The sequence below is a fragment of the Archocentrus centrarchus genome, chromosome 20 (genome assembly GCF_007364275.1).
Source record: "Archocentrus centrarchus isolate MPI-CPG fArcCen1 chromosome 20, fArcCen1, whole genome shotgun sequence".
Lineage (NCBI taxonomy): Eukaryota > Metazoa > Chordata > Actinopteri > Cichliformes > Cichlidae > Archocentrus > Archocentrus centrarchus.
This window is the reverse complement of record NC_044365.1, coordinates 31,964,667-31,978,168: the sequence shown is the minus strand read 5'-3', so window position 1 is coordinate 31,978,168 and position 13,502 is coordinate 31,964,667. Positions and strand designations below refer to the sequence as shown.

At 42.2% G+C, this 13,502-nt stretch overlaps 1 protein-coding gene across 1 annotated transcript; it reads left to right on the top strand.

The window, feature by feature from the left end:
- The first annotated feature begins 2,019 nt into the window (after nucleotides 1–2,019).
- Nucleotides 2,020–12,688, top strand: mynn (myoneurin). The gene is given in 12 exon segments (XM_030756343.1): nucleotides 2,020–2,073; nucleotides 2,666–2,738; nucleotides 5,088–5,206; nucleotides 5,208–5,362; nucleotides 5,879–6,631; nucleotides 6,633–6,841; nucleotides 7,749–7,908; nucleotides 8,165–8,264; nucleotides 8,266–8,344; nucleotides 8,459–8,551; nucleotides 8,777–8,902; nucleotides 9,898–12,688. Coding segments are annotated over 10 exon segments (2,220 nt in total). The 5' UTR covers nucleotides 2,020–2,073; nucleotides 2,666–2,738; nucleotides 5,088–5,095; the 3' UTR covers nucleotides 10,332–12,688.
- The last annotated feature ends 814 nt before the right edge of the window (nucleotides 12,689–13,502 follow it).

The window sequence follows — 13,502 nt, the reverse complement described above, 5'->3', positions numbered from 1 at the left end:
GAGTGCTGCTGTTGCTTTGTTATCAATAAAACATTAAATATAATCCAGACTTTCTTTCATTTTTGTTTCCCTGTGCATGAAAACAGGAACCATGAAATCTTAATTTTAATTTCTGTTGTAGGTTCAAAGCATCAAAAAAATGTATTCACTCTCCTCTGCTGTCATTTAAATGAATGAATTTAATGCTGTTAATAATAGCACACGCGTCTTCATTTAAAGCCCTCAGCTGTCACTCTGTGACTGAATATTAGAGGTCTGCAGAGATATTTATGTTTTGTGGGATTTTCTGCTTTAGCTGCTGCTGAAGAAAATCATTAAAAAAATAATAATTTTAAGAGTCTGGAAATATTTGGTGATAACATTGATCAGACTCCTGGGTGTTTTACAGATGAATTTGAGGATCCAAATTTTGGGAGATGGTGCTTCAGCCCATTCAAGCTACAAGTTTTAATTAGCTGTCAACAGAAACAATAAATACTCCTGCAGGATCTTGTTGTGATGCTTTCCTTCTTCTTCAAAGCAGAGGGAGTGGAAACACTTCACTAATTAACTCAGACGGCTCACAGGGAGGCAGTTTTCTCCTGCAAAACGTCACCAATGAAGCTTCTGGTGCAGATTAAAGAGCCTAATCTGGAAAGAGAAGCTCTCATTATGAACACTTTATCGGCTAAAGCAAGTAAGACATCAAACATGAATCGTTGTTATAATTACCCAAACAAGATAATGACACACAGCAGCCTGTTGGAGTGCACATTAACGTGGAGCTGAAGGCATTTTTCACTGTAATAATCATCTCTTTCACTCCATGCATGATGAGTGTGAGCAGCATTTCAATGTTGCAGCTGTACTCTCTAAGAAATAGAGGAGGCTTGAGGAAGCTTCTGAGGGTCCTCCGTGGTGCAACTGTGGAGGAAACCCTGAGAAGGTTCTTCAGACAGCAGCAGTGCATTATAATTAATGGGTTTTGTTTAAAACAGTTTATCTTATAAATGCTCATGAAAAAGAGAAAAACACAGAGCTCCTGAGGAGCAAAGGAAAAACTACAAGGAAAACAACAGTTTATACATTTATTAAACTTTTTCTAATTGGATTTTTGAGATTTTAGTTGAAAAATATGAAATTAATTCAAGTTTTTAGGCCTCCAAGTGTGATTAAGAGGAAAAACATATGTGGAAGAAGTTCACAGACATCTGAATCGAGACTGTAGCTGCATGTCAGTTTCATTGTTTCCTGCAGGCACCCAGAAACTACAAATTCAGTGAAATATGGTTCACCTATTAAATAAATGAGAGGGTAAGAGAAACATACAAAATATAGTGCTTACCAAATTGTATGTATCTGTCAAAACGTTTTTAAAACTAAAGCTTACATTAATATTTATCATGCAAATAACATACTCAATTCACATTTTTACACCCAAGTCCAGCATGCAGGACCCTCTTTTTGGACTGTACACAACTGAACTTTAAACTCACACAAAGCAACACAAAACAGTATTTTACTGCTGAATGCACAATGTTGTAAAAATTATGATCAAATATTACATGTTGCATATAAAATCAATTATTCCTCTTCTAAGTAAACCAGGAAAAAGTAGAGTGGTTATTTTGTTCTTACTACAGATAATGATATAATATAAAATAAAGATATATATGTTAAGTGTATAATTATATACGGAGATCTAGTCAAACTGGTAATACTAATAACACCAACGCCAGCTAGGCTATTTATAAATCTCATCGAAAAACAGCATTTTTGAATATTTTAAAACGTGTTGCTTGAAAACGCCTTTTGTGTTCGCAAAATTTATACTTATTTAACTTCATATGTCTGTTTTTTATTATTAGAGACATTTAAAGGGTTAAACTATATAGACTAATTCCAAGGAAACCCCTTCTTTTTTGCTATTAATCCCAAATTTCTGCGATAATAACCTCCCCAACTGTCTTCCCGTTGTCGGGGACGTGACGGTGTTCATCTTGACCAAACCCAGCTTCTCTTTGACCAACATTGTCGTCTCGCGAGAACTTTGACCTCACGTGGATTATGGCTGGAGATCGCGGATATTAGAAGGTACTTTTCTGCTTTTATTTACTTTGTTGTGGAGTAAAATCGCTTATTTACACAATTTGCTTATTGCATCTCACGACGTATGCGCATTAGCTGCCGCTAAAATAAGTGCATGCAGCGTTTTGTGGCCGCTTACGTCGGCACCGCCGGTACAAATCCTTCGAAATAAGAGCACAATGTTTTGCGCGCTTTTTACCACTACGAAAATAGTTAGCTTCAGCCTCGTGAATGATCCGCTCTGCCCGAACACCCGCGGGCTGTTCTCGCCAGTTTGGAGGCTTGTACTTCGTATAAACTGTTGATAAGTCTGTTTGGAGACCCGAGCGACGAGCAGAAGTAAATTTAACCCACCCGCGACACCGCCGTTAGCGTTAGCCGCAGCCTGAGGCCTGCTCAGGAAGCGGGCGGGAGCTTTTATTTTCCAAAACTGCTTCTTCATCTCACCTGCCAAGGCTTCAGATTCAGAGCATTATACCTGAGCAGAAGCTTTTATTCACAAGTTAGAAGCTCTTAAGCCCGAATTTAGATTCCGAACTGTAAATTAGACGGTTAATATGCAGCGTTGGCTCGTCCTCACACTCTTTGTCATTAACAGCAGAGAAATCTACAAACTGAGAGCAAAGAGGAGGCGAAGCTGTGGCTCTTCAGCAGCTCTGACACTACTCACAGTAAGTTTTTACTCTGTTATCAAGTTTTTAAAGTCCTCGACAAGCTGTGTTTTCATGTGCTTTGATTATTTCTTTGTGATATGATTTGAATTTTGTGTAATATTAGAAATATTACCCTGGATTTCTGCAGGTGAGTGATTAATATAAACCTAAAGTGAAGGTTTACTTCATTCATGGGCTGTTTTGTTTTGTTTTTTATGTATTCAGGTGTAGCAGCCACAGGTAAATATTCTTCAGATAAGTAAATAAAGTTTATTTATAAAAGCTTTTCACAGACGAGCAGTCACAAAGGACTATACAGCAAAAATAAAGAGTCGAATATAATAGAAATTAGGAAAAATCACAGTAAAATAGAATCGAACATTAGACTTCTATTAAGAGCAAACTAAATCAAGTTAAAATACTAGTTTAAAAAATAAACGGTTACATCAGTAAAAGTTTTATTAAAACTATTGGTTAAACAGGAAAGTTTTACGTGCTGTCTGAAAGAGTCCGCAGACAGAAACTCAGTCTGTGTCTTTAACCTCGTACGAGGATCAACCAACAAATTCTGATCCTGCGATCGAAGACAGAAGAAATCTGGGAAAAAAAGCCCGGAGCCTGTCCGTTTAGTGCTCGAGAATTTAAAAAGGAACCCTGAAGTGGGAGTCTGGGAGTCAGTGTAAAGAGTATAAAACAGGAGTGATGTGAGCTCATTTATTAGTCTGGCTGCGGCGTTTTTTATATCTCGAAGGCATGAAGGAGATGATGTATCTAGGCCAGTAACTGCAGCATCACAGCAGTGTAAGCATGATCACACACACGAATACCTGACCATAAGTCGGGAACGAGAAGCTTGAAAAGTCTTTAAAATTCACGGCGATATTCTGTATTCATATTTATCTCAATTAGAATTGGATCAGTGTGATTTACTTCAGGGCCGATACTGACTATAACTAATCAAAGGAGCTGATAATCAATGTTTAGGACCATTGCGTGGATTAAGTTAGCAGGTTAACTCCAGGTTTAACCCTAAATTTCTTCAAACCAGCAGTTTTCTGGTGTGATCCTTGCTGGAAAAGCTCGTGCTCTCTGCAGCCAAAGAGTCTGTCGTTTTTAGAGACTGTGGAAAAAAGTTAGTTTTTTTTGTATCGCTTCCCAATGAGCATAAATATGAAATTATTAGGAGTCGGTGTATTGTAGCTTCTTTCCTGTTGGCTGCGAGTAAGTAAATATAAAATCTAGTCTTATTAAACCGTTGATGTTCTCAGGTGTGTGAGAATAATTCAAAGCCTCAACCAGCCTGTAAGCGCCTGAAGTCTTAGAAGGTCTCAAATCGGGGCCGTGATGTTCTTTGACCGGTGGTCTCAGATCGTGGACCAGGTGTGTCAGATGGGGTTTGTAAAATCTGAAAAGAGGAGGGAATCGTTTTTAACATTTAACTGTTCAGAATGAATGAAAAATAAATAAATTACAGAAAATAGGGGGATTTGTTTTTTTTTTTACTGTTAGCATTCAGTTAAATAACAGGAAAGTTCCTGTTTGATCACCATAGCGAGGAGACCTTCTGTAGGTATTCAGTTTAAAAAGGAGCCGTGCTGATGGTTTCTCTGGTTTACTGAAGCAGATTTTCTGTTAACTGTGGAAAAACAGAGATTTGTCTGTTTAAATATTTTCTGCAGCTTTAACTGCTTTATGCTAAAAGAAAGGAGAGAAATTTAAAGTTTGGAACACTTTCATGCAGCTTTTTTTACTCCTGGATCTCTATGATGAACATACCCCCCCCCCCCCCCCCCCCAAAAAAAAGCACAGAAGCCCCGCCCACTTTACGCACCATGCTCAGTGTAAAATACAGTAGCTCATGCAAAGCTCTTCTATAAAAATAAAAACATGGAGCTTGTTATGAGTATAAAGGGTCATCTCTATCATTAATAACAGGCTTATTCCTGCTCAAAAATGGGCCTTTACATGACTGATTTATCATGTATATCAGATTAGTCCGTGTACAGTCTTTAACCTTATTTGACAGAAATCTGTGCCTTTACATTCACTTCTGTTTGTTTGGTTACCAGAATTTTCTATTATAATTGAGTAAATAATTCCCCAACTACCAAAATGAGGTTTAAAAAACTTTTATATTATACAAAGGGGGTATTTTCCTTGGACTCTGGTTAAAACCTTTATGATGGACACCAGAAATGTGTCTGTGCAGGAAAATCCCAGATAAATGTGTCATAGCAGCTGGGATTTGTTTACATCGCCCCCAAAGCTCAGCGGCTCAAACACAGGAAAAAACGTCTCTTATCGTGTAAAGTCAGATTTTTCCGTTCAGTCGTGTTAATGATGAGCATCCTCTCGCCTGATTTCCAGCAGCAGCGATGGCGCATGTCTTCAACCACGGGAAGCTGCTCCTGCAGCGCCTGCACCAGCAGCGGGAGATGGACTTTCTGTGTGACATCACCATAATGGTGAAGGACGTGGAGTTCAGGGGCTCACCGCAACGTCCTTGCTGCGTTCAGCGAGTACTTCTCCGCCCCAGGCTGAAAAGGGCCAGGAGATCATGACCTTGGACCCGAGAAGGTCAGCCGGTACTCGCTGGAGAAGCTGCTGGAGTTCATCTACACGGGACACATGAACCTCAGCAGGTAAAGGCGAAGGTTGGACAGGGATTTAGCATTAAAATTAAAGATCTGCATGACCATCCTTCTGTTGCTCGTGAGTCAGACGTGCAGTTTGATCGTTGCAGTTAGCGTTGTGTCGTTTGGTGATGCTGGTGATTAGTAAACTCCATTCTTGAGCTAGCTGGCGATGCTCACTGCTGATGCTGGGAGCAGAAGAGAAGCACTAAGGCAGGGATGTCCACACAGGAAGTGATTCATTCATTCATGCATCAGTTTGTTCCTGACAGCTGGTCGCAGGTTGGCATTTCTCATGGACTTCTATACATGTATGGAAGTCTATGGGAAACATGCAGATTTCTTACTGTGTATCACATCCTGATTCCTTCAGTAGAAATCAGTCCATATGCTGTTAGAAACACCCGAGAGCATAGGAAAGTCAAAGTGATGTCATCTGTTCAGACACAAACTGTATGGAGCACATTTAAACAGAATTATGGCTCACTGCCGTGGTGAGTAAAATGTTTGTATTTCTGCTTTCAGCACCAGACAGGCAGCCGTACGACGAGCGGCCGTCTTCCTGGGAATGAACGAGGCCACGAAATATCTGGAGGAAATGGTCACTCACTGGTCTGAGCTCGGCGAAACATCACAGTCGGAGCTGGATAAAGAGGCGGGTCTCTCGCCTCCCAGCCCCACCTCCCCTGGTAGCCCCAGCTCACCAGTTCCCCTGTCCATCATCTCTGTTACAGGGGACTGGCAGGGGGAAGGGAAGGACGGCAGAGAGCAGGATGATGGGGGCAGAGATATGTTTGTGGAAGATGATGAAGAGTACACGCCGAGGAGTGCAGGGAGAGGACAGGGCAGGAAGAGGGGCAGGAGGCCTAAAAGTTTTGGCGGCGAGCAGATGGAGGCGAGCAGCTCAGCTGATGGGACCCCCAGAATCTACAGCTATAGAGGGAGGGGAAGAGGGCGAGGGAGAGGCAGGGGGAGAGGAAGAGGAAGCCTCAGAACTCAAGAACTCTATCTGGATGACTCTGACACAAGTGTGAAGGACTTTGGAGACACCTCAGCAGACTGGAGCCCATCACAGGGGGAGGAAGACGATGATGAGTCCGGAATCAAAAGACCTCGTCTGAGCAGCGGAGAGGGGAGGAGAGGGCGTGGCCGAGGGAGGGGGAGAGGCCGGGGGAGAGGGAGGGGCCGAAGCAGGCAGCAGATTGAGGAGGAGGAGGAGGAGGAGGAGGAGGTGGGGGATGAGAGCATAGGCACAGAGGAGGAGGCAGGGGAGGGGGGTGGAAGAGGGCGAGATCGGGGAGATGGATGCACTGGATCTGGGCGAGATGTCGCTGTCGTGCACCGAGTGCAACAAACTGTTTAAAGACGTGAGCAGCCTGCGTCGCCACGAGAAAATCCACAAGGGGCTGAAGCCGTTCGCCTGCATCTTCTGCTCCAAAACCTTCAGACAGGCCACGCAGCTGAAAACACACCTGCGCATACACACAGGTGAGCTCAGGATTGATGCCTCACGGCAGTGTTACAGGGTTTGTGTTTTCTCAGTGACGGTGTGATGGAGCCACAGAAAGAATGAAAATGTAAATTTATAATTCAGTGTATAAAGAGAGAAAACAGTGGTCATCAGAGTTCACTGCAATCATCAAGAAATATTGTACATTATGACCAACGGGGGGGGGTGACTCCTGTCATTGAAATCCAAATGTATAGTTGGCCCTTCGGTTACTCTGATTTCTAACATCACTAAACATTTTCCTGATGAGTTTGAGGGCTCTGGTACTACTCTCAAGTCTGTTTTCATGGAACAGGACTTTGTCCATCTTTTATATACAGTCTGTGACCCAGCCGCATTGTTCCTCATCTCTTCCCTGTCACTTCCTGTCTCCCAACGCCCAGTGTAGATGTCTGCGTGGCATTTTTATTGATTATTTTAGCGACAGTGATAAATAGTCACAGAACAAAGGTTTCATATGGACATGTAACGTGTGAAAGTGTCTCTCTGGTGCTTTTCTGTGACAATTATGAGTACGCTGTATGTGTGTCCTCTGTACCAGCCAGACACCTCTACGTCACAGTGCTGTCCTTTACTTTGTTTCCTGAGACACAGAAACAATCCCCGGAAGCAGGAAGCCAAACACAGGATGTGGAGTACAAACATGTGCTGAGTTCATGAGTCTAAATTCAGAGCAGAAACACATCAGACTAGTTAGCAAAACTGTGGGTTAAAAGTAAACATGTGCTTAATGTTTGTAAATGTAAAGGTCAGCTTCTGTCATCAGATCAATATGGAAAACCTCAGTAACCTTAGCTGACAGATTAACCACACCTGAGGCCGCTCACCTCGGGCTCTGTGATCACTGGTTTGGCTGAAACCGTCCTCCTCGTTTCTCTGTCGCAGGCGAGAAGCCGTTCAGCTGTTCCGATTGTGACAAGTGTTTCGCTCAGAAGTGCCAGCTGGTCGCTCACCGCCGAATGCACCACGGCGAGGAGAAGCCCTACACCTGTGAGCGCTGCGGCTTCAAGTTTGCTACCTCGTCCAATTACAAAATACACATCAGGTATGTCCGTGTGAAAGCAGCATATATGGGTATAACTCACCTTTAGATGAGCTGGTTAAAGAAACGTGTGTGTGTGTGTGTGTGAAGGTGATTATGTGATGACTTTTTTGTGTCTTTCATCCTTGTTTTATTTATTTTAAGCATTTACCTGCAGACGTCCTCACCTGGACTTTTTTAAGCACTTTAGAGGCGACTGTTGTGAAATGGAGCTATAGAAATGAAGCTGAAGTGAATTTTAAAAACGTGTTTCCTGCAGACTGCACAGCGGGGAGAAACCGTACGTCTGTGACATCTGCGGGCAGGCGTTCGCTCAGTCCAGCACGCTGACGTACCACAAGCGACGGCACACGGGGGAGAAAACCGTACCAGTGCGACCTGTGTGGCATGTCCTTCTCCGTGTCTTCCTCTCTCATTGCCCACACACGAAAACACACAGGTGAGACTTGTGTTTGCGCGCTGTGGGAGCACAAATGAAAGGAGACACTGGTTTGGGTTCCTGCCAAACTGGACAGAGAGGTTTTACAGCCATTTTTCTGTATTTGTGTTTCAGGTGAGACTCCGTACAAATGTTCGCAGCCTAAATGCGACGCAAAATTTGTCACATCTTCTGAACTGAAGAAACACATGCGCCGACTTCACCCAGGTGAGCTTAAAGGTTTGTTTTAAATCTGTTTTATCACCATATTAAAACTTGAATTTTTGGACCACGGTTTAGGTCAAACTACTGCCAAAATTTAGAGCTAAATAAATAAGAAGTGTCACAAAGATTAATTAGAAAGAGAGAGCTTCTCACCTCCACACAGCTGACCAGGGAGAAGATAAAGCGAGAGCCTGACTGTAGCATTTAAATCTGTTGTTTTGTTTGCAGAGGGGAACAGCGGCGTGCAATGCCTGCTGTGTGGAAACAGATTTGCCAGCGTGAAGAACATGATCAAACACCAGGACAAGGCTCATGCAGACGAAGTGCGGCAACACAAGGAGAGAGCCCGAGCCGGTGAGCTGTCCGCCTGTGGATGTTCTTACTGTTTATTCTTTCTAATTATATTCAAAGAAAATGTGCTTTATTTGGAAGTTTAATTAAATAAGAACTTTGAAACATGTTTTGGGACCCATTAGATTTAACATTTTTTGCTACTGTAGCATCAGGCAACCTCACTTACATTGTGTGACTCTGTCCTGAGGCTGGAAGCCCATCAGTGTGTTTACACGTGCATCAGTATCCTGGTTAGGATTAGGTTTTTGAAGTATCTGTGTCCTGTGAAATAAAGCAGGATGCTGCAGCATGTAAACATCCCACTGAGCCGTCTGCAGTGTGCAGGCTGCCTGCAGAGGCACCGCTTCAACCAAAAGCAGAAACTTCCTCTCTGGCAGCAAAGGAAGCACCTAATAGAGGAAGTGAATTCAGGCTTTTGGTAAAGAAAGAGGAAGTGCTGACCAGTCAAAGAGGCCAGTTTCCCAAAATGTTATAATGGAACAGATGGAAACATCAGATTAATCAGTTGTGTCTGTAAAGCTCACAGATATTTCAGGTTATGCAGGAAAATGTTTCCCAGATTTCAACATTAAACAAAAGGAGGCTCAGCCGAAACTAACTGTTCAGTCAGTGGAGCGGAGCTTTGCGTCAAGCTGTGATCCCAGTGAAATGAGTTTAATGGTATCTCCAATCTCAGTGTACACCCTGTATAATGACAATAAAGGCATTCTGTTCTATTCTATCACTGATTGAACATGAACAGTAGCCAGTATTCTGCTACCATAACTCTGTCTGCACGTTCAGAGGCAAACAGGACTATAAATCCAGCTTAACATGGGAGTGTTGGCTCTGCCTGTAACAGGTCTGCTGTGCTGCTTCCACCTCCACAGCAGCACTCCCAACTCTGCTTTTGTACCTTTTACAGTAATTTCCCCTCCATGAACAGATCATCTTCTTCCTGCTATAAATACTTCCAGTCTTGGTTGTCTGACTGAGCTTTGTGTCTCTCTGAGCAGTGGTCCTCCTGTCCACCAGCCATCCCGTGGCCTTTGTCCAGAGCAAACTCTCCCAGGAGAACAAAGGTTTGGGCTCCATCCCCGAAGGCGAGCCGGCCAACCCTGAACCGGCCACCCCCAACCCCAAAACTACCGACCCTGCCGCCGCTTCTTCTGACGCTGACGCTGCTGCAACCGCCACCACCGTGACCACTGACGGCACCACAGACACCACCACCGTCATCCAGGACTTCAAGGCGGAGCCCACAAACACCCCTCTCACCACCGCAGATCAGGTGACCTTCGACGCCGACCAGGAGCAGACCATCAACTCGGACACCCTCCACGCTCTGGTGGAGCAGCTGCGGCCGCCGCCCTCGCCCGCACAGACCCTGGAGCAGATTGTCATCATCAAGACGGTGGACAACATGGACAACATGCCCCCTCAGCAGTGAGGCCCGAGTAACATGAATCAGAACTTAGCTTCACTTTTAAACACTCCTCCACCGATTAGGATAAAGTCAGTGCTCAGATTCAGGCTAAAATCAATTTTTGTAAAGGGTCAAATAAAATATCCAATTCTGGCTTTATTTTCATAGTTTTGGCTGTCAGCGTTACAATCAGGAAATACGAGCAGCAACATTTAACATTTAATGTGACGCCACTCTGTTCAGTTTAACACATTCATCAAAATCATTAATTGTCCAAATAACTGCCAGTTATCTTTAATGACTGACCAATGAAACAGGTTTGACTAATGCAAACAAATTTATAATTTTTGATTATTCACTAAATCTCTGCAGCTGTAGTCTGTCAGTGTTTGTACTGATGTAGCTTCAGTGTCAGCAGAAAAGCATCAAATGAAACCCTGAAAGGCAGAGAAAATAAACCGTTGACTGAAGCTGTGTTGCTTCATGAGGTAGTTTAATGGTCAAAACTATAAAAATAAATCCTGACTAGAATCAGCCTTTTAAAAACGCCCATATTTTTATTAGAAGTGAAATGAAACTAAACTGAAACCAAAATCCAGCAGGATCATTTACAAAGAGCACGTCAGCAAACGAGCTGCCGTTCAGCCACGTCAGAGGCCGATATTTATCTGTGAGCAGCTGGAAAAATGTGGTGAAGATCTGAAAGAGCCTCAAACAGAAGTTATTTTTCTAATGAAGAAATGACAATGAAAAGTAAACAAACTGAGAAAATATCAGAATCAAACTGTAACCTGCAGAATCCCATTAATGTTTCTATTTTAGCATCTGTTCATAATCAGCCTCGATGATTTCAGACCTTTTTTGACTAACCTGTTAACTGTTCACCGGAGTGACAGCTGATCTACGTTCTTGTCACTCTCAAAATCCAGATGTTACAGTAATCTCCCAGCAACAACCAGTTATACACACAAAGATAATCATTTTGATCGATGTCTCTTCAATCAGCAGAATCAGGAGGAGGGAAAAAGCCAAATCGGCAGATCTCTAAACTTCACGGTTGTTCAGATGTTTGAGGATCTGATCCAAGTTCCTCGTTTCACTTCCCAGCTTAATGCTGAAGGATGTGAAATGGAAACTGATTCTACATTTTCTTCCAGGGTAGAAAGCGAAGCTTCGATTGGCTTCAGGACGCTTAAAGGTGCTTTTTGTAAACAGCCTGTTTGAAGATGGTTTATAGGTCCAGAGACGTGCGTGTTGGGTTCACTGGTGGTTCTGAATTGGCCGCATGTGTGAATGGTTATCTGTTCAGGGTGTACCCTGCCTCTCACTTTATGGATGTGCAGATGAAGACGGATGGTTTAAAACGTTCTACAGTTAACTGTAGCATTCAGGGCCGTTGTTGCAAACAGCTGAGTGTGAAAGCGAAGCTGTCAATGTGCTGGTCCATCTAGCTTTCTGCCCTCACCTATGACCACAAACTGTGGGTAGTGGCCGGAAAGATGAGATCAGAGAGAGGGTGAGGAGCTCAGTGTAGAAACATTGAAAGGAGCCAGCTGAGGGCATTTAGACTTCCATATTGAGATGTTTCAGGTACGCCCAGGGCAGACTCAGGACACCCTGAAGAGATTATGTGTCTTGTCCGGCTTGGGAATGTGTTGGTGTCCCCTGAAAGAGGAAGGTCTGCTTAGACTGCTGACCTGGAGATGTGAAGTCAGCATCACTGTGTGGGAGGGATATCAACTAAAGTGAAAGTAAGGCTGAGCTGTACTCTCCTGTAATACCGCTTTGGACCACAGGATGGTGCAGTGAGTCAGTGTAGTGTCCAGACTGCCTAACGTGAGACATTTAAACATTATTCAATATCATGTTTGCTCAACATTTTCACCAAATTAATGTCACGCTTACCTGACTTGTTTTGGTCGCTAAAACACTGTAGTGTTTTTATAAAGCAAACAGAAACATTAGATCAGCTCAAAGTCTGTTAAGATACTAACACGAAATAATTTTAAACTCACAAAGAAGAATGTGGTGCTTTTTGGGGCGGACAACTGCGCTAAATGCCTCCTCCTGGTGGTGAATGCGTGCATTACATTTTGCAGAGGGTTTTTACAAAAAGTACCTTTAATTCTTCTAACCTCACGCTAACATTTCCTCCGACACGATTGGTGTGGCTGCAGTTTTGTTTCTGTTACAGCTTCCTTTTTATTTGATGGAGAAACACGTGTAACGACTGAGACAGTACAACTCTGTTTTAATAGTTAACGTAGTGAGTAGGAGCTTCATAAGATGTAACATTTTTATTTATCAAGCAATAAATGTTCCACCCTGCAGTGACGTGATAGTGGTGGCTTTATTGATGTAATCAAAGCCTTGTTGATGTAATAGAGGCTTTTTTTTTTTTTTTTTTTTTTTTTTTTTAAGTAAATCAGTTGTTTCAGTGTTGAAAGAGTGAAAAAAGCATTTCTATTAACATGACAGTAGCTGTTTGTTTTTTATGTTTTAGAAAAAAATGTCTGCTTTACTTGTAAAGACTTGTGAATTACATATACAAGTTCACTACTGTATAAAAATGTAAACAGGAGCAGGAAAATAAAGACGAAAACAAAAACGGACAGACGGCTGTTTGTCGGTTTATTATGTCAACATTTTTTATGTTTCTTTATGCCACTGCAGCCTCTGTAAAAAAATATCTGTTTATAACATGTAATTGTAATGTTTATAATATTTCAGTATGCTCTAACAGGCATCAATGTCTGCAGGCTGGTGAAAGGTTTACAGTCTGCAGGGTAACAGACAAAGCAACAGTTTAACTGGTAAACTGTAAAGCCCATAATAATAATAATACATGTCGGATCAGCTACAATCATTTCCAGAATGATCAGTCACAGGAAATGCTTACAAAATATCAATAATGTCCAAGAAAATGGTGTAAATAATTTTGACTTTAAAGTGGATTCTCAGTTTTATTATGAGGCATTAAAACATTTCAGCACAGTGAAGCTAAAAAAAACTTCACATATCTTCAAACTGAGCAAACCTTTAAAAAATTCATCTTTTTTTTGTTATATATTTACAAAAAAGAAAGAAAATGAAGGACACATTTTTTAAAGGAAACTTTAAATATAAAATCCCAAAGTAAAACTCAGGTGAAGTGTTTCAATTTTTCTCTATTTTTTTTATTTTTTCCATATTACA